This window comes from Artemia franciscana, chromosome 16, assembly GCF_032884065.1.
Source record: "Artemia franciscana chromosome 16, ASM3288406v1, whole genome shotgun sequence".
Taxonomy (NCBI): Eukaryota; Metazoa; Arthropoda; class Branchiopoda; order Anostraca; family Artemiidae; genus Artemia; species Artemia franciscana.
Window position 1 is genome coordinate 22,841,705 of NC_088878.1, and position 19,836 is coordinate 22,861,540.

At 35.3% G+C, this 19,836-nt stretch overlaps 1 protein-coding gene across 2 annotated transcripts in view; it reads left to right on the forward strand.

Annotated features, from left to right (window-relative positions):
- Positions 1-17,393, forward strand: part of LOC136037240 (protein FAM43A-like) — a 57,825-nt gene extending 40,432 nt beyond the window's left edge. For both annotated transcript variants that reach the window (XM_065719853.1, XM_065719854.1), the window contains exons 4-6: positions 4,070-4,433; positions 12,959-13,148; positions 16,500-17,393. In XM_065719853.1, coding sequence (XP_065575925.1) covers positions 4,070-4,433; positions 12,959-13,148; positions 16,500-16,881 — 936 coding nt within the window. In that variant the 3' untranslated portion in view covers positions 16,882-17,393. The remainder of the gene's footprint in view (positions 1-4,069; positions 4,434-12,958; positions 13,149-16,499) is intronic.
- Positions 17,394-19,836: the final 2,443 nt, after the last annotated feature.

Here is a 19,836-nt window from a genome sequence, read left to right on the forward strand (position 1 = left end):
TCGAATTGCTAAATCCTGTGATGTATATTTGGAAATTTCGTAGTTTGCAAGTCTACTAAGTTTGTTTTTCTTCATTTTCATAAAGTAAATAGCCGATAAAACATTGAGGTAAAATGGAAAATCGTTGGTTTATCTCGATATGGTTAGTGAATTTGTATTACTAATTGCGTTTTAGTTATTATATTGCACTATCCTAGTGTTTTATCGTTCCTACATGAACTACTTACCATTTAAACACAATAAAATAATAAAAAAATTTCGATTTAATAGCGGAAATTGGACACTTCTGTTTTGTCTGGAAAATACTTTTGCCAGTAAAAGTGATTATAAAAATTTGGGAACCATTAAGTTATATATAAAATTTCTTGAACTACATGTGTAAAATAAAAACAAACAGTTATATAATAAACATAAGCAAGGGGTAAAGAACTAGACTAATATAAAATGTTTAGGGATTTACTAGATCACTAGGGAAAGTGGTGCAACCAGACGTGCTGGACCAGAGCTGGTAATTGTCTAAAAAAAGAAATGACTCAAAAAATCATCCAAAAATGTGTCTAGAGGACAAAATAAAAGGTCAAACACAAAATTAATGTCTTCAGTTTAGTTTTTTCTTCGAAACAACAAAATAAACTTTCTTTTTTCTGTAGTTTTTCACTGGAATATTTGGCTTTTTTCTTTTGCAAGGAGTATGAATTATAGTTTTCTTATCTTTTGAGCTTAAAAAGTTCATTTAAAAACTAGAATGCCTTGAAAAAACGTCCTAACTGGTCAGTAAAAGAACCTGCCAAAATGACTGGAAGCTACTGACACAGAGGTACGATGAATCACTCAAACTGATAAAGAACACTGAATGAACCAGCGGTTACCTTTGTGGAATAGACAACAACTCTTTTGGCAGGAATCAAACGAATATCCATTCTGCCTGGCACCAATGACCGACGGGATCACTGATGTCCAAAAATGATCCGTCAGCTACAGCCTCTTCTCTGATGTCCAGCAATAACTTATCTCTGTGATGCCCGTGTTGCAGGAAGCCAGCCTAAGGATTCAGGTCATTGTTGAATGTCTGCCAGAGATCCTTTCCCTGTCCGCCACTTCCCCGTTTCTAAGTTGGAAAAGGTTGAAGGGGGTTTACCGAGTATGGTGCAGTTGTCTGTTTTAGCGTATGTCAAGGAATATCAGGTGTTTTTTTTATTTGTCAAGGCAGAGGGGGCGTGGAACTTCATTGTTTGATAGCTAGATCTTCAACTGAAACGCAGAATATGTATTATGCAACGATAACCGAATACTTCTAGGGAGCGAGTTTCTTTTCCTTTAGTAGCTGAGTTCCATGGATGTGCAGTCAACAGGATTGGTCGAACGGTTGCCTTATATACGTTCATCTTAGTTATTAAGCTGACCTCGCGCCTTCTTCCGAAAGACCTCTTCATAATTGTGAATGTGCACTCTTTTGCTATTCTTGCTGCATATTCAGTATATGCATCGCTATTTGGAGTTAGGATAGAGCCGAGGTAGTAGAGCTACACCATACTATTGATAGCTTTGCCCCCCCCCCCCCCACACCCGTGTGGAGTTTAGGATGGATGATAGACGTGATCATCAAGAAGTGAAATTATCATTTTTATTCAACTTTGAAAAAGCGATGTCAGCTTTGCCTCTCACAGAGACTATCTGTGTTGGCTTGACTCTAATTAGCCATGGCTTGGCTCTCAAATCTTTCATCACTTTCATGAAGTCGATCATTCAAAAATCAAGGGAAAAGATCGGGACATTTATTTTTAACGCCCGAAACGAGTGCCATTGGAGCAATGAAGCTCTCTTCGATCGTTTGCTAAGTCACGGTTTGTAAGGGCTATTGAATTATCTACTTTCTGTCCGAATACAAACATTTCATAAATAGACAAGAGCTCAGAGCAATTGTGATGAGGTTGGAAGAGCGAACAGCCGAGAGCTCATATGGCATGAGCTCTAGCAAAAATCTAAGAATCAATAGATTGATTTAAAAGGAAAATCAGAAGCTTAATGCCGGTCGGGATTTAAAATAAGAGCTCTGAGACACAAGGTCCTTCTAAATATAAAAACTCATTAATATCCGATCACCCACTCGTAAGTTAAAAATACCTCAATTTTTCAAACTTTTTCTCTCCCTTCAGCCCCCCAGATGGTCGAATCGGTGAAAACGACTTCATCAAGTCAATTTGTGCAGCTCCCTGACACGCCTACCAATTTTCATCGTGACACTTCACACTGTTAACTAAGTTATCTAAGTAGTATTTACCGCGACAAAGCGCACATATTATGCGGAACACGGACTCTACCAGCTTCGATGAAAATTGAACACCTTATATAAATTATGTGCATAATATATTTCGGCAACCTCTACCAAGCCTGAAATCTGCTTGTTCTGGTCTTTTAAATTTATTTAGGGAGTCTTTGAAGCGGATGAGAACTATTATGTGCAAGATCTTCATCGCGTGGTCGATCTGTGATAGACCTTGGGAGCTTGAGCCACCTCGCTGTACTTTTTGCAGGTCATAATTACCCCTATGTAGTAAACGACAGAAACATACCAATGTGGTTGAAGAAACCAAAATGTTATAACTTACAGACCTATCAATATGAAGTAAAAAATCAAAACTAAGTAAAAAAGTGAAAACTAATTGCTCTTAAGGACACAATATCTGCTACAACTTAACAATGGGGTTATAAATTATAGACTTACTAATACGAAGTAAAAAATCAAAACTAATTTAAAAAGTGAAAACTAGTTGCTCTTAGGGAAACAATATCAGCTACAACTTAACAATAGAATTATAACTTACAGACTTTCCAATGCTATCAGTATCATTTGAAGGTAACTGTGGATGGATTCTAAATCATGGATTTAGTATTCAAAAACCTTACATTTATAGCACGTATTAAAAAAAGAAATTGATCGATCTTAAATGATTACAAGTCAACTGTGGCAAATCGTTAAGTTTGCAGAGCGACCGTCTTGAATAAACTACTTCATGAAGATCTTTCACAGATGGTTTTAAAATAAGCTGTGGTTTTTGAGATGTGTTTTCAGCCGCTCCTTAGCTTGGAAAGATTGAGAATTACTAATGGAATAAATACTAATTAGGTATGTTAGTTGACCTCGCTCTCGAAAAGGGGGCTTATGGACGCGTGAATGTTTCTCTAACCTCAGTAGTACACTCACTACTGTGGCCACAGTCAAAATAGTCCATGTAATTTTTCAGCCAATCAGGAAATTCTGTGAAAAATCAGATTGATCCAAATTGGCGCTTACTAAATCTTGACATTAGTAACATCTCATTGTGGATGTGCCCTAATTTAAAAGAACATAGAATTTTGGAACTTGACTTAAAGAAACTTGAGGTAAAACAAAAGGGGATGAGAATAAGACAACTCTTGGGTCAAAAAACTTCAAGCAACCAGATTGCACTTTAGGACGGAGTATAGATTGCACTATATCTTATAGATCTATGTTCTTATGGGATATATCCCATAGATATATCCTTCTATCTATCGTTCTATAGATTACACTATAGAAAGAGTTTAAAATGGAAGAAATTCTAACATCCAAGTTTTTTTTTAAGACAGGATGGTCATGATAGGATGCATGATAAATATGCTTATCAGTTTATTTGCGTCTACTTGGCCTGGATTGGGGGAAATGATTTGTCCCCAACCACGCATTGCGATCCTGGCCAAATGCAGCAATTCAGGATATCGATAACTGTGCTACGCAGACCATTGGTTAGAATGTTATAAAGTTTTTTTTTTGTTTTTTCTTACTTTGCCTGGTATACTGTCCGAGGGCTGTTTAGTCGCCTGTTAACTTTTATCCATTGAAGACTAAAAAGCTACTCAGCGATAAAGTTAGAATGCATCGCAGAATTAGAATCTGGAGGTAGTTACTTTCTTAATGTTTTTTAAGCTTGCTTTTTAATTAATAGTCTTTGTTCATCTGAACGTTATTTTTCAATTTTCCCAGCTTATACAAAACCATGTTATATGACCTGAGGATATAAAGGACTGATTATTTATTTATTTTTTCCAGGCTAAGTACTTAGCTGAGCAGTTACGCATTCGGTTAGAAATAGCGTTTTCTGCCTTTCGTGCTCAAAAACTTCGGAATCAGCAAATTCGTTTAGGTCAGCCAGTTGATGGAACGACTCAAGATCCGGCTTTGTCACGTTTAGAATTGTTCAGTTACAAACCACCTTTAGAAAAATCAAAGGCCGCACCGAAATTGACATCTATTGCAGAAGACGGTGAAGTGCAATCAGACGCTCTGGAGATTGAAGAGCCACCTAGGAGTTTTGACTGGGTACCTCTGCCTCGATTACCAGAAACGGCAGATGCAATTGACACAGAATCAGTTGTTGAAATTGGAGAGAATCTAGTCACCTTATCTCCCTCAGGTAAGTTCCAAATGTAAGATAAGATTTTTCTTTTTTTTTGTGCAAAAGTTTTTAGGAGATGCTGCAATTCTTTGGCTATATAACTTCAAGGGTCAATTAAATACCTTGAGACCGAAAAGGAGAAAGAAGGCAAGGACAGATCGGTTTTCGAAGGCTGAATTTTTCCTCGTACCATAATTATTTTTCATTAATTTATAAAAGCACCGAATACAATGAAAAAGAGTAAAAAAAAAGAGTTTGTAACACTTTGATGACTTTGATTAACTAAGCCCTTTATCGTAAGAGCGGAACATTCAGTCACTTTCACAATCATAAGGACTGTCGTCAACAGGATTTCCTTTCAAATCTAGCTCCTCTCCTTTAGACTTAAATTCTGATTCAGGTGACCGTGCCTATTCCGAAAATTACATAAGCACAAAGGGTTGTATTACTTGAACGCTTCTCTTGAAATATGCATTGAATAAAGATGCATTCAATAAAAGTTAGGATTTCCATAAATCCGGGATAGTGTGTAATCCACGGTCTGTGCGATATTTACCTGATGAAGAATTGGTGCTTCTAAGAGCATAAATATTAGAATGATTTTTAAGGAAATGCCATGGGCTATGCGGTTCCATACTAAACATGACTGCAAGTCCGTAATTTTGCCCGAAACAAATGAAACATTTCTCCATATATCTTAAATACAATTAAAGGGAAATTAAGTTGTAGTTCAGCCAAATTAAGAGCTTTAAACTATACCGAAAAACCGACTTACCTAGATGACAGTTTTTGTCATACCCTTCTCAACGACATCTATACATTTGTGTATTTTTGGGTCGATAGATATTTAGGCTTCATAGGCTTATCGCGCTGGTTTACGTTAGGCCTAAATGAATTTTCACCTAGTTCCGATTGGTTATTATTCGTTACATGGTCTGTAACGCAAGGTGATTAACTTAAGTATTAATGTGAAACGACAATGTAATAAAATGTAGACATAAGTTCATGTTTGGTCTATTAAAGCCAAAGACATTTTATTAACTAGACTACAAATTTCAATAAAATCATGTTGAAAAAATTGCGTTAAATTGGATTTGTCCTGGGCTAAATGTAAATACGCTTAACAACTTTGACAGCCGACAAGGCCCCTTGAGTAGTTGTAATAGTAGCAGCAGTAGACAGGTTTAATAGCAAAACCTTTATAGCTATCGCTGATTTGTATTTCTTTACAACATATTCAAAATCAAACTACACTTGTAAATATAAATCAAACTATAAACATTAAATCTTATTGTAAATATCGACGAAAACCGCGACGAAAGAATTACCATATTGGTTTGTTCTTGCTCTAACGGGAACTAATTTATCTTACTTTCTTGTTCTTGATGATAGTGCTTGATCAGGTAGATTGTCACGGTACTGAGATTTAGAAATCAAGAAGTTTCCAAAACTCATTATCAAATTTTCGCACCGGTTTTGGAGTGACGGTATTCCTAGCAGTCATTAAAGAAAGTAGCTCCAAGGATCTCGATACTGTTTGTTAGAGGAAATGGAACATTTGGCTCCATAATATCGCTTTTTAGCGGGTTGAAGCGTAATATCTTCGACTTGTTCCTATTAATCTCAAGATTTAGCTCCGCGCACTCTTTTATGAAAACACTGAAAAAATTTGAACTGAATTTTGGCGTCACAACTCAGTTTTGTACTAAATATTTCAGGATAAATGACAGGTCGTTCACGAACTTGTAGCGGTCGTCATAGTCAGCTATGAGGAAGTTAATTACAGACAAGAATACAATAGCTACAAGCTCTGTGCCTTGAGGGGCTCCACAGGTGGATGAAGACCATTCGGAATTACTATCACCTTCATAGAGAGCAAACACACGCTGCATCCTCTGACTAAGAAAGTCCAACAAGAGCGTAAGAGTCTTTTTCTTAGCCCCTATTAGCTTCAGATTAAGGGCAGCTACCGTGTGAGTGATTAAATGCCTTTCGGAAGTCTAGGGCACCAAGGTTGACAAAACTGTGACCCTTGTCGATCCACTTGAGGAGACTATCGTACATCCGCACTAGGTACACTGAGGTATTACAGTCTTTCAGTCCGCCGTATTGTCTCTGGTCGATAGATTCCTTGATTTGATCAAGTAAGACCCTCATGATAAAGGTCTCGGCCACTTTTGCCAGGCATGCTGTTTGCGAAATAGGTCTAAGTTCGTCACAGCTCTTAGGGCTGGTAACCTTTGGAATTACTCTAACGTAAGCTTTCTTCCAAACAGCTGGAGAGATACCTATACGAAAGAAAAGGTTTGTCACCTGCTATAATTAGAGCTTTGTCTTTCAAAGTGCATGCCTCTTGGTATAATAGGACAAGGCACAGTCTGCCTAGAAAGAAAATACGTATAGAGATCGCTAAATATTGCATTTTCTGGTATCTAAGGTATTCTAAGGTCCTTAACTTTGTATTTTGAATGCCATTTACGTGTATTCTTCTTCTTGATGATACTTCTAGGGCTTAAAAAAATGGCAGCTGTTTTTCAGAGGTTTGCTAAAGGTGGAAAGTTCCAATTGATTTTTATGTATGAACAACTCTCCATAAATCTTGAAAACATAAATCGTATTGGGACATCTGTAAAACTGCTTTGTCTAAGATAGCATGGACCTTTACGAGCTTTAGAGTTTTCTGCAATTTTGGACCTCAAATTTTGTGAATATATTTCTGGTACTGGCTCTCTTCATTGCGTTGTTACACCCCAACTTTCAGCTGCTGTTAGCTTCTCAGGCCAGTTGTGATGGTTGGTTTTTTTGTCATAAAAAATGACAGCATGACAAACAATACTGGACAGCAATACCTGGACAGCATGTCAAACAATACTGCAGAATGTCAAACAGTCCGATATAATTCGTCGTCCGCTTGCTATTACCCGTAGATCTCAATTTTCTATTCGGCATCTAGGACCCCATGCATGGAATTGTTTACCTACGACTTTGAGAAACATGGATAGTTTTTTTTGAATTTCGGCGGGAATTAAAGCTATTTTGCCTTAATATTTATGGTTTTGATAGTTGAGTGGACCTCAAGTGGAGCCAAGATGTTGGTTTTGATTTTGGCGATACTGGTAAAGTGGTTTTAGTTTCTTTTTGTTTTGTCTCTTTTGAAGTGTAAATCCGTTTCGATTGAAATGCAGGGTAATTGATTTTTTCTTCTTCTTTCTTTCTTTTTTCTTTTCCTTTTCTTTTCTTTTTATTTTTTCTTCTTTTTCGTATTGTTTTATTTGTATGTGTATTGGGGTTGTAAGCCCAAACAAGCTTTGCTTCGGGCCATTTGCTTGTTTTGTTTTGTTATTTATATTAATAAACCCATCTTTCTCTAAAAAAAAACAAAAAACAATCCACTGGACCAGCCAAAACAATTTCCAGCTCTATTATTCAGATTTAACATGTGTCACTAGTTCTTTTCAGCTGACGTATTTTCATCGTTCCCCTTTTTTGTGGGAATTCGGCCACAGCTTGTGTCTTAGAAGTCTTGTATCAGTCTTGAATTTATCACATCCAGACATTGTACATTTCTTGAGATAAGTCCGTCGGGTTATATGGCCCTATTTTCTAGCAAATTGTGATACCAACTACTTAGAAAATTCAAGGTGAATTTTTCTTAGACGAATCTGCCTGTTAAACTGCTGATGTGCACAAGATTGAATAGGAAACTGAATATGAACGAGATTGAAGTGTTTTATTTTGTTATTGTTTAGGAATAAGCCCCGTATTTAATATTAATGAAGTATTAATGAAGTATTCCAAAATAGTTGTTTCTCGCTCTTAGAGAGATTTGGAAATAAAAGATTTTCTCATCAAATTTGTTTCGTTGCATCTTGGAAGAATAATAAACAAACTAATCAAACAAAAGAGATCCTTTCAAAAAATATTGTGCCACCAATCGCTATCTGAAAACCCGAAACCTATTGGTTGATTTTTCTGCAAAAATGAATTTCGCGTACTAACGACTTTTGAACTCATCATAGACAAATTGCAACCTTTAAGGGGACTGAAAAAATTCACATACATGAAGAACTTGATCATCTAAAATTATTAGGAAGACCCAAATTCTTTTGGGTAGGAGTTCTTGGGTTCAATCAAAGAGGATTTTCTTGGTTCCGATTTGCATACGCATGGTTAGAGATATGTTCTTTTCTTCGAGTCTTAAAAATCACAAATCCCTGTAATTGCAATAAAAAAAAAATCTGAAACTTGAATTATTCATGTACGATGATGTAATATCAACACCTGCATTAGTTGACAAACGTTTATAAATTAAGTAAAAAAACAAGTTTTTTTTAACTAAAGGTAGGGAGCGACATTAAAACTTAAAACGAACAGAAATCATTCTGTATATGAAAGGGACTCTCCCGTCCTCCATGCTCCGCTCTTTACGCTAAAGTTTGACTCTGCCCTTTTTTGCGTCAATGTATAACAATGCATAACTTGTTTTTAATGTTTTTGCAACTGCAAATTAGCCAAGAGCTACGAAAGTTGTTTAATGAACCGTTCTCTCCCCCCCCCCCCCTCTTTCTCTTAAATCTACTTTTTAAAACAATAAAAAAATTCGGGGCGTTGAGGAGGGGACAGTCCCTTTCATATACGGAATATTTTCTGTTCATTCCAAGTTTTAATGTTGCTCCTTATTTTCCGTTAAAAAAAACTTTTTTTTATCTAATAGTCTATCAGAATGAATCCACCTTGCTTGGTCGACAGGTTGAATCTTAGTTCCCCTGGACTATTTAGTTTTCAACTTGCCTCAGTGGCTAATAGCACGTCAGGTTGGTAATACTAGATCTTTATTTTCAATATGTCAATTTGGGCTAAATGTTCGGAATAATTTGCCTGAATCTTTAAAAAAAGTCAACGTGTGTGTGTGATTTCTGTAGAGATGCTTAAAAAAACAATTTGTCTCCGGTTTTATGATTTTTTCAAATGTATTTAACCTAAAATTAATTTACTCTCAAGTTTTCCATGCAAAATGAAAGAATAGCTTCCTTTTTGTTGTCGGGTGGAACCAAGGGTTTGGGGTGTGCTGGTAAACGGAATGATATGTTGGTAGGAAGGGTTGTTGCGACCGGGTAAATACACTATTTTTCTCTTTCATTCTTTTTTCTTTCCTAATTTTTTCCTCTTAATTAGTGATATTATAATGTTTAATTGGTTGATATACTCCGAACAAGAAAAAGCTCGAGGAGAATCAAGTGTTCTATTTTGTTGTTGTTTTTGAATAAACTCCGTAGTTAATCTAATCTAAATATTATATGCTAGTATTTTAAAGTATTCCAAGATCGTTCGTTTTATCGCTCTTAGAAAGATTTGGATATTGAAGTTTTTCTTTTCAAAATTTTGTTTCGTTACATCTTGGAAGAAAATTAAACAAACTAACAGAACAAAAAGATCCCTTTAAAGATAATTGTGTCACCAATCGCTATCTGAAAACCAAAACCCATCGGTGGATTTTTCTGAAAATTAATATTCCGCAATAACGACTTGTAGTTTCACCATAGACAAGTTTCAACCTTTAGGGGAACCGGAAAAATTCACAAATATGAAGAACTTGATACTTTAAATTATTTTAATGTTATCAGGATATTATTTTTTATGGCACTTGGTATCTACCAAGTGACATATAGCGATCGCATATTCTGTGGGTCTGTCTGTCTGTCCCGGTTTTGCTAGTTTAAGCACTTCTAGGTAAGCTAGGAAGATGAAATTTGGCAGGCGTATCAGGAACCAGACCAGGTTAAATTAGAAATTGTCGTGGGGGACGGTTAAATCGGAAAAATTAGAAAAAATGAGGTATTTTTAACTCACGAACGGGTTATCGGATCTGAATGAAATTTGATATTTGGAAGAATATCGTGTCTCAGAGCTCTTATTTTAAATCCCGACTGAATCCGGTGACATTGGGGGAGTTGAGGGGGGGAACCTAAAATCTTGGAAAACGCTTAAAGTGGAGAGATCAGGATGAAACTTGGTGGGAAGAATAAGCACAAGTCCAAGATACGTGACTGACATAACCGGACCGGATCCGCTCTCTTTGGTGGAGTTGGGGGGGGGGAGTAATTCGGAAAAATTAGAAAAAATTAGGTATTTTTGACTTACGACGGAGTGATCGGATCCCAATGAAATTTCATATTTAGAAGGATCTCGTAACTCAGATCTCTTATTTTAAATCCTGACCGGATCCAATGTCATTTGGGGGGGGGGAGTTGGGGGGAACCGGAAATCTTGGAAAAAGCTTAAAGCGGAGAGATTAGGATGCAACGTGGTGGGAAGAATAAGCACAAGTCCAAGATACGTGACTGATATAACCGGAACAGATCTTCTCTCTTTGGTGGAGTTAGGGGGGGGGGTAATTCGGAAAAATTAGAAAAAAATGAGGTATTTGTACCTGACGAACGGGTGATAGTATTTTAATGAAATTTGATATTTAAAATATCTTGTGCTTTAGAGCTCTCATTTTAAATCCCGACCGGATCTGGTGACATTGGGGGAGCTGGAGGGGGAAACCGGAATTCTTGGAAAACGTGAAAATTGAGGTATCTTTATCTTACGAATGGATGATCGGATCTTAATGAAAGTTAATATATATAGAAGGAGCTTATGTCTCAGATGCTTCATTTTCAATTTGAATCGGATCCACGGACATAGGGAGTTGGAGGGGGAAACAGAAATCTTGGAAACCGGAAATCTTGGAAAACGCTTAGAGTGGAGAGATCAGGATGAAACTTGATGGGAAGAATAAGCAAAAGTTATAAACACGTGATTGACACAATTGGAATGGATCCGTTCTCTTTGGTGGAGTTGGGGGGGGGGGAGTAATTCGGAAAAATTAGAAAAAATTAGGTATTTTTGACTTACGACGGAGTGATCGGATCCCAATGAAATTTCATATTTAGAAGGACCTCGTAACTCAGATCTCCTATTTTAAATCCTGACCGGATCCAATGTCATTTGGGGGGGGGGAGTTGGGGGGAACCGGAAATCTTGGAAAAAGCTTAAAGCGGAGAGATTAGGATGCAACGTGGTGGGAAGAATAAGCACAAGTCCAAGATACGTGACTGATATAACCGGAACAGATCTTCTCTCTTTGGTGGAGTTAGGGGGGGGGGAGTAATTCGGAAAAATTAGAAAAAAAAATGAGGTATTTGTACCTGACGAACGGGTGATCGTATTTTAATGAAATTTGATATTTAAAATATCTTGTGCTTTAGAGCTCTCATTTTAAATCCCGACCGGATCTGGTGACATTGAGGGAGCTGGAGGGGGAAACAGGAATTCTTGGAAAACGTGAAAATTGAGATATCTTTATCTTACGAATGGATGATCGGATCTTAATGAAAGTTAATATATATAGAAGGAGCTTATGTCTCAGATGCTTCATTTTCAATTTGAATCGGATCCGCGGACATAGGGAGTTGGAGGGGGGAAACAAAAATCGTGGAAACCGGAAATCTTGGAAAACGCTTAGAGTGGAGAGATCAGGATGAAACTTGATGGGAAGAATAAGCAAAAGTTACAAACACGTGATTGACATAATTGGAATGGATCCGTTCTCTTTGGGGGAGCTGGGGAGTGTTAATTTGGAAAAATTACAAAAATTGAGGTATTTTTAACTTAAGAACGGGTGACTGGATCTTAATGAAATTTGATATTTAGAAGGAACTCATGTCTCAGAGCTCTTATTTCAAATCACAACCAGATCTGTTGACATGTGAGGGAGTTGGAGGGGGAAACCGGAAATCTTGGAAAACGCTTAGAGTGGAGAGATCGGGATGAAACTTGGTGTGTAGAATAAGCAAATGTTGTAGATACGTGATTGACGTAACCGGGCTGGATCTGCTCTCTTTGGGGAAGCTAGGGGATGGGGTTCAGTGCTTTGGCGAGTTTGGTGCTTCTGGACGTGCTAGGACGTTGAAAATTGGTAGGGGTGTCAGGGAGCTGCACAGATTGACTTGATAAAGTCATTTTCCCCGATCCGACCATCTGGGAGGCTGAAGGGAGAGGAAAAATTAGAAAAATGAGGTATTTTTAACTTACGAGTGGGTGATCGGATCTTAATGAATTTTGATATTTAGAAGGACCTCAGGACTCAGAGCTCTTATTTTAAATCTCGACCGGCATTAAGCCTCTGATTTTCCTTTTAAATCAATCTATTGATTCTTAGAATCTTGCTAGAGCTCATACCATATGAGCTCTCTGCTCTTGGCTCTTCCAGCCTCGTCACAAGTGCTATATGAGCTCTTAGCTCTCATTATTTATTAATTAGCTATTATTATTAGTTATCATGTTATTATTAGCTATTAATTATTGTTTATAATTAATGTAGTTAGCTATCATTTTAAAGTTATTACTTTAAATTATTATTAACATAAAGAAACAGATTAGAACCAAATTCTTTTGAGCAGGAGCTCTTGAATTGAACCAAAGGATGTTTCCCCAATTCTGAGGCGCATACGTTTGGTTAGAGGGATATGTTCACATTTTTCATTATTTAATTTTAGGGGATACATCTGATGCTTTTTCGACGGTAGAATCAGACAAATTAAGTTTAGCTGGCGAGAATCTTTCTCCCTATTCTTCACAGGAGAAATTGGGTGATCATGCGACAAGTCTTCTTGATATAATGCTGGAAAGTCTAAATCTCGGTAGCACCATCGCGTATACACGGGAAATAAAACCAATTACAAAAAGGTACGTCCATTTCTTCTTATATCTACAGAAGCCTGTTTAACCAGGACTGAGAATTAGGATGAACGAAGGGAAAAGTTTTTAAAGATGTAAGAAAAAGATTTAACACTGCGTTGTTCTACTGACTTCAATTAATAAGGAACGGGATTTTATATGAAGCGTTTTGTTCGATAGCAACTGCTCTTTGGATATAATTGATAAATCATTGTGCAAAGAAAAAAGAAATTGACCTCAAAATAGAGAGGACAGCTTGCCGGAAGACGAAAAATAAATTTGTAACACGCCTTTTTTTTTCTCTCCTTTTATTCCGGAAATGAGCAATAGAATCTAAAAGATTTTCTGAGAATTAATTTAAGTTAATCTTCTTACAAACATTGAACTGTATATATATATATATATATATATATATATATATATATATATATATATATATATATATATATATATATATTTTATATTTATATTTTTATTATATAAAATATATGAAATATATTTTATATATAAAATATATATATATTTTTTTTTACTTTTGAAGCTGGTTAACTCCAGTCAACGAGATTGCAGTATAATCTCTTTTTCCTACCCCTCATTTCACTCTAATTCGGGGGTAAGGGAAAAATCTCACAAAAAGTTTTGCAATATCTTGTCTCAATTCTCTTTAGGAATTTTATATTAAAAAAAAAAAAAAAAAAAAAAAAAAAAAAAAAAAAAAAAAAAAAAAAAAAAAAAAAAAAAAAAAAAGAGGAAAGAATCCAGTTGTGTTTATCCATTTAATTTTGAATATAGTTCAGTGTTTTATTATATAATGGAATTGACCTGTAATACCACCGGATTGTGGATGTGTTTCTATGCCGATGGATCTACGGGGATATATTAACTATCTCCATTGTCTAACTCTATGCATTGTCTAATCTGGCTTTTGCGTATGCTTCTTATCATCAGGAAGTTGTCTATATTCATTTCATGGGTTTTCCACTTCTGAGAAAACTAACAAATAAAGTCAGATAGGATAATTTGCATTTAATCCTTAGTAAGGCAAAAATTATGGCCTCGGTATTGAATTTACGAAATTTTCTCGCAATATACTGATCTGAATGGAATTTACACCAAAATTTGTCAGTAAGCTCGTTAATGAAAAAAACTGATGTTATCATTTGTACAGTTTGCATGATAGTACTTGATTACATAATATAAAACTCAAAAGCATTGGCCGCACGCAGTTAGGTAATATTGAGATTTCATTTGGAAAAATAAGTGAATGCAAGGAAAAAAAAAAGTTATTTTGGTCCAATTTATAACTAATATTATTTTTGATGCAATGAAGTGGCAAAGTGTCTCGAGCTTTTATTTGATTTTTGTCAAAAATACATTTAATTTTAATGTAATGTTTTATTACTTACAAATTGTACGTCGCTATAAAGAATTAACTTTCAAATGAGTCCTCAAACATCTATGGTTTTCAAGAGCCCCACTAGCAGTGACAAAAACAGCACTTATCACTGCTTCCCATACGAAAACGATTTTTCCTTCTGCTCAAGACAGGGGACAGCTGTTGATATTTTTTTTTTTTGGGGGGGGGGGTAGGGAGGAAAAGCTGGCAGCTATTTTGATTCCAATGGTACAATTTTCATTTCAATCCGACTTCATTTTTCTAGGGGTTTTCCGAAATTCCCGTAAACTTGTTTTGTTAATAAACTTTTCCGCCAAGATTAATCAAAATAACTGTTGCCATTCTGAAATCAAAGTCAATTGACAATTCTTTCTCACTAAACAGGTTTTTGAAAACGTGCTTTTAAATTTTCGGCTACTACGGGGTTAGAGTTCGTCAGTTAATAGACTGCAGCCTTCTGCAACCATGACAATTTCAAAATATTTCACTTCCTTCACTTCCTTCTTCTTCACTTCCTTTTTGAGTTTCTTCTTCACTTCCTTTTTAAGGAGTTAATTGAGATCTAATTGAAACAACAAGATAATACACTAACTAGCTGGGAAAACAAAGACTAATTCGTATTATTTTATGATAATGTATGTGAATTTTTTGTTTTATTTAATACAAGGATCTCTATTTAAGCCTCCCAGTATCTGGCAGAGTAATACTTTCTCATTTAGCTAACTTAGCGTAGGCCAGCTCCTCTCTACATAGTTTTTACAAGTTACTGCAAGTCAATAGCTAAGTCTAAATAATTGCGCTTAAGCATATTGAAGAAAAAAAAAAACAAATATAAGAAGGTTTTTTCACATTGGTCCTTAGCAGACAAGGTAAAAAAATTGCTGGGCTTTGCTACTGATAGTTGCAACAGCTGTAAGTGAAAAAAAAAAAATCCTAAATTCTTCCATCTTCAGTCATGAAACTTTTTGCATTATTAAAAGATCAGTTTAAAAAAACTTTTTCCACAAAAAAAGTTTTTCAAAAAACAGTAAAGAGCTCTATTAAGCCAAGAATGAGCGAAAATAAAGTCAAATAATGTTCCAAGCGTAAAACTACCTCATATCACTATCAATAAATGAATGAAACGCAAAACCGCCAGAAATTAAAATAAATAGCCGATTCAAATTTAAACGAGCAATAATTAACATGAGTAGGGGTGATATCCCCTATGCCCTCTCAAGATCAGAACATAATTTATGCTTTACTAAAAAAACAAAACAATCATGGATTGTCAGTTTCTTTAATATATGCTAATATTTATTCCTAAAGGTTTGGATAATTTTTTTATTTATGAAAGTAAGAAAAGTAAAAACATTTAAAAATATATTTTGTTTTCAGTAAAGCGCAAATTATGTCCTGGTCTTGAGAAAGACCTAAGCCTATATATTGTCACACTGTGCAGGGTAATAACCCTCCACAGTGCTCAGGACCAAGAGTTGCAATTAATGCCGTGGGAGCATATATATATATATATATATATATATATATATATATATATATATATATATATATATATATATATATATATATATATATATATGCATAACTTGCAACTCTTGGCCCTGAGAACTGTGGAGAGTTGTCAACCTCAAAGACATATTAGCCTGACCTTTCAACTACTTTGAACGAAATAGCTATCAAAATTTTGACTGGTTGGGTTTGGGAAATGGTGGACGTAGGAAAAGGGATTAGTTGCCCTCTAATCACTTTCAACTATTATAAAGGGCTTTATCCTTTTCAGTTAGCAATCAAATAAGCTCTTTTCGAAGTTTTTATGACAATTCCTTCGATACGAAGTGTCCTGGTCTAAAACAGAACAAAAAAGTGGCCACATCGCTCCCTACTTAGGCAGCACTATTGCGCTACCTTTGGAATAAAAATAAGTTTTATGTCCTATATTTTTATACTATTATTGTATTTTCTAGAAATCGGTCTATGTCATTGTCGGCTGCTGATCGCTTCTCGTTGAAGAACTTCAACGACAGTGCATATGGATCAAGTGGACTGAACAGTCCTGTTAAATGGCGCCGAACGAAAAGCTTTCACAGAATAGCAGAAGAGCCTGAATTTGCCAGAAGACAGGCGGTGAATGATTTTGACAACTATTCCATGACTGGTTCAGTGTCTGCCAGCCCTGAGAGAACACCGAAATACGGGTTTCGAGTTCGGGATGAGACTGATAGTGTTAGTGATGAAAGTGGATACTCTGAAGACAAAGACGGTGAAAGTGTTGAGATGAAATCGAATGTAACAGGTATTAGCACTGTTGAAAGTAGTATGTGTGAAGAGTTTGAAATTAAGCTATGAATTGTCTCTTGTGGAGAGTGTGTTTTAGGTTTATGCAAATATTTTCGTTTTGTAACCGTAGACTATAAGAGATAGTAATGTTCAAGGCTATTTGAAATGGTAAATCATGACTTGAATTGGAATGACATAGAAGATACTTTGAAGAAAGAAACGAAATATTTTTTTTAAACTAGTGAAGCGTTCCAGAAGTCAACTATCATTAATGATTATTGATTTTGTTTTATTTTCCTTATTCCTAATATGGTAGATAGCCAAAAAATACAGTCATGTTTACGTTCAATTGAAATCTCTTAAGTGTTTAAAATAAAGAACAGATCAAAATATGTCCTTATTATATATTTTAAAAGAATTAAAATTATAAAGTTAAATTAATGATAATTGTCTTCTGGTTACCACCCTAAAGCTTGTCATATTTAATGACACCTTCTTAAAGTTACTCGTTTTTTTCTCTCTTATTTTAGCGAGGCAATGATGATTGTTTAGGGCGGTTTGATAATTATATTTCGAACTTTTTTTTTAAATCTAGATTCACTGCCAATTTGAAGTAAATCAGATACAGAAGATTTTTAAAGAAAAATTAGACTTTCTTTATTTTTGTTAGGTGTAATATGCGGCAGCTCTTTTTATTTTGTTCTTTCATGAACCCATCTTCCATAATTAGTAATTTGCCAGATAACGATTTTGTTTATAACGGCACAAATCGTAATGGTATAACGGTAAAATCGTCTCTCAGCTTTTAAAAACTACTACTAAGAAGGCATGCACCATCAAGCCGTGCGAGGCCACTCAAAAAAAAGTAACAGCTATTTAGTTCACTGGGCTATAATCTCCTCGATGAGTGCCTCTCTTCAAGGTCATCGTGCAGGACTGTTCGCTGCTACGATTTTGTTTAGGCAAACTCATAAATGACCCGTTTTGAAGCTATGCAAGCGGGGCTCTCCTGCCGGGGTTAGTAAGGGGGAGGTACAGTGAAAAAGATTATAGAATGGTTAATATGATTGTGTAGATTTTAAGGAGAAACTATTTTTTTAATGGATAAAAAAAGGAAATAAAAGAAAAAAAGAACAAAGGGTTTTACTCGCAAAGGAACTATTATAGATTTTATAGACCATGAAACTGCTTTTCGAGCTTGTCTGAGTTCTTCATAAATTTTGGACAGTATTTGGAAAGTTCTAATATTTCTTCGAATTTAGTTATTTCACCTTTATCTTTTGTTTTCTTTTTCTTTTAAAAGATAATTGACCGCTAAAGGCTCAGTATTTTAGCCTGTCAAGTCAGGTTTTTTTTTACTACAGAAGTCTTTAGTATGAAGATTTTTATTTAATATTAATGTAGATTTTAATATAAGGCCAGAGTTCTGTCAAAGTGTTTGTAAATGATATAAGTAGTAGGAGCTTTAACTGAGAAGCCAAATTGACGAAGTCCTTGTAACAAACAATGGTAAAAAGTAAAACGGAGATTTTGATAATCTGGTAGAATAGCTTTTTTAAGCGGTAGAAGCCAAATTGATTTACTGAGAAGCCAAATTGATGTACTTTTTTAACTGAGAAGCAAAATTGATGAAGTCCATTTAACAAATAGTAAAAGTAAAAAGGTAAAAAGTAAAACGGAAGTTTTGATAATCTGATAGAATAACTTTTTTAAGCGGTTGGGTGTTCCCATAAGTCCTATGAGTGTACTAAACGGGCTTAAGTTTATTTTAGTAACAACTTGGTTAAATTTACCTTTAAAAGATTATCTAATATTGAATCATAAAGATATTAAATAAGCAGTGGGCCAGAACTTACTTTTCCTCGTTAGCGGGTTTTGGAACTTAATGTCATCATTTCTGACATCAAAGAATTTTCAGGTATCGATACTGTTAACTAAGTTGTTGATTGCTGAAATTATTGGGTGTCTGAAAGGATAGAAATGAGCTCTATTAATCTTTGCGTATTTTGCTCTTTAATATATCTATGTTTATTAAATATCCCTTTTCGGTATTAATCCTTATATTTTTGGAAATATTGCCTCACTATGAAGACAAAAAATTTGAGTTTATAAGTGCTTTGGCACAAAAATCTAAAGAAGTGGACTTATATGGTTTAGCTTTTGAACTACTCAACAGAGACCATATCCGGGGGGATGGGGTTTGACCCCTCCCCCCCCCCCCCCCCGTCAAATTTCTGTCCGACTCGTAAAAACGTAACTAAATCCCATATAAAGAAATTTTGATGCGTTTTTTAAAAGTTTTTTTGTAACACCAAACTCCCCCCTCTCTACCAAAAAAAAAAATCCCGCATATGGTCCTGTAATCAACTATAATTATTTAGCTTTGAGAGCTCCTTCCTCCTCAACCAATTTTTCGGTCTAGTGCACATCAGCACTGAAGACTTCAGTTATCGATAAAAGTTTGTGAAAGTAATAATTTTTTATTTCAAAAATAAGAATGTGCTCTTTTGTAGTGCCTTTAATGAACGAACTGTGACTAGACGTAATCCGTCCAATGCGTGAACTACTTAAGGTTAAGTGCTAATAAACCGTAAAGTGTTTTTACTATTAAGTGTTAGTTGTAGCTATATCTAGGTAAAACCGTGAAGTTTTTTTGCTTATTTTACATTATTGTTTTGTATAAGGTGATTCTCCATGGTTTTCCAGTGATCTTTGTCTTGAAGTCCAGGGTAAATCTATAGTTGTACAAGATTTGTATAGGAGAAACATTCAGTTAGAAAGAAAAAGAAAACTAATTGCGCAGAAATTATGGGACTTGATTTTCTGACACCAAAGGGTTTTGGTACTTTATCGACCACCAAAAATACCTCTGGCGCCAGAAAAGATGAAATCATAGCTCCAGAGCCCGCTAATGGGGAAAAAATGACAAAATTAAAAAAAAGCCTTCTTGCATAGATTTGCTAGATGATACAGCCAAACTTGCCAGAATTCATTACACCTTATTTTGCCTTTTCTGACACCAAA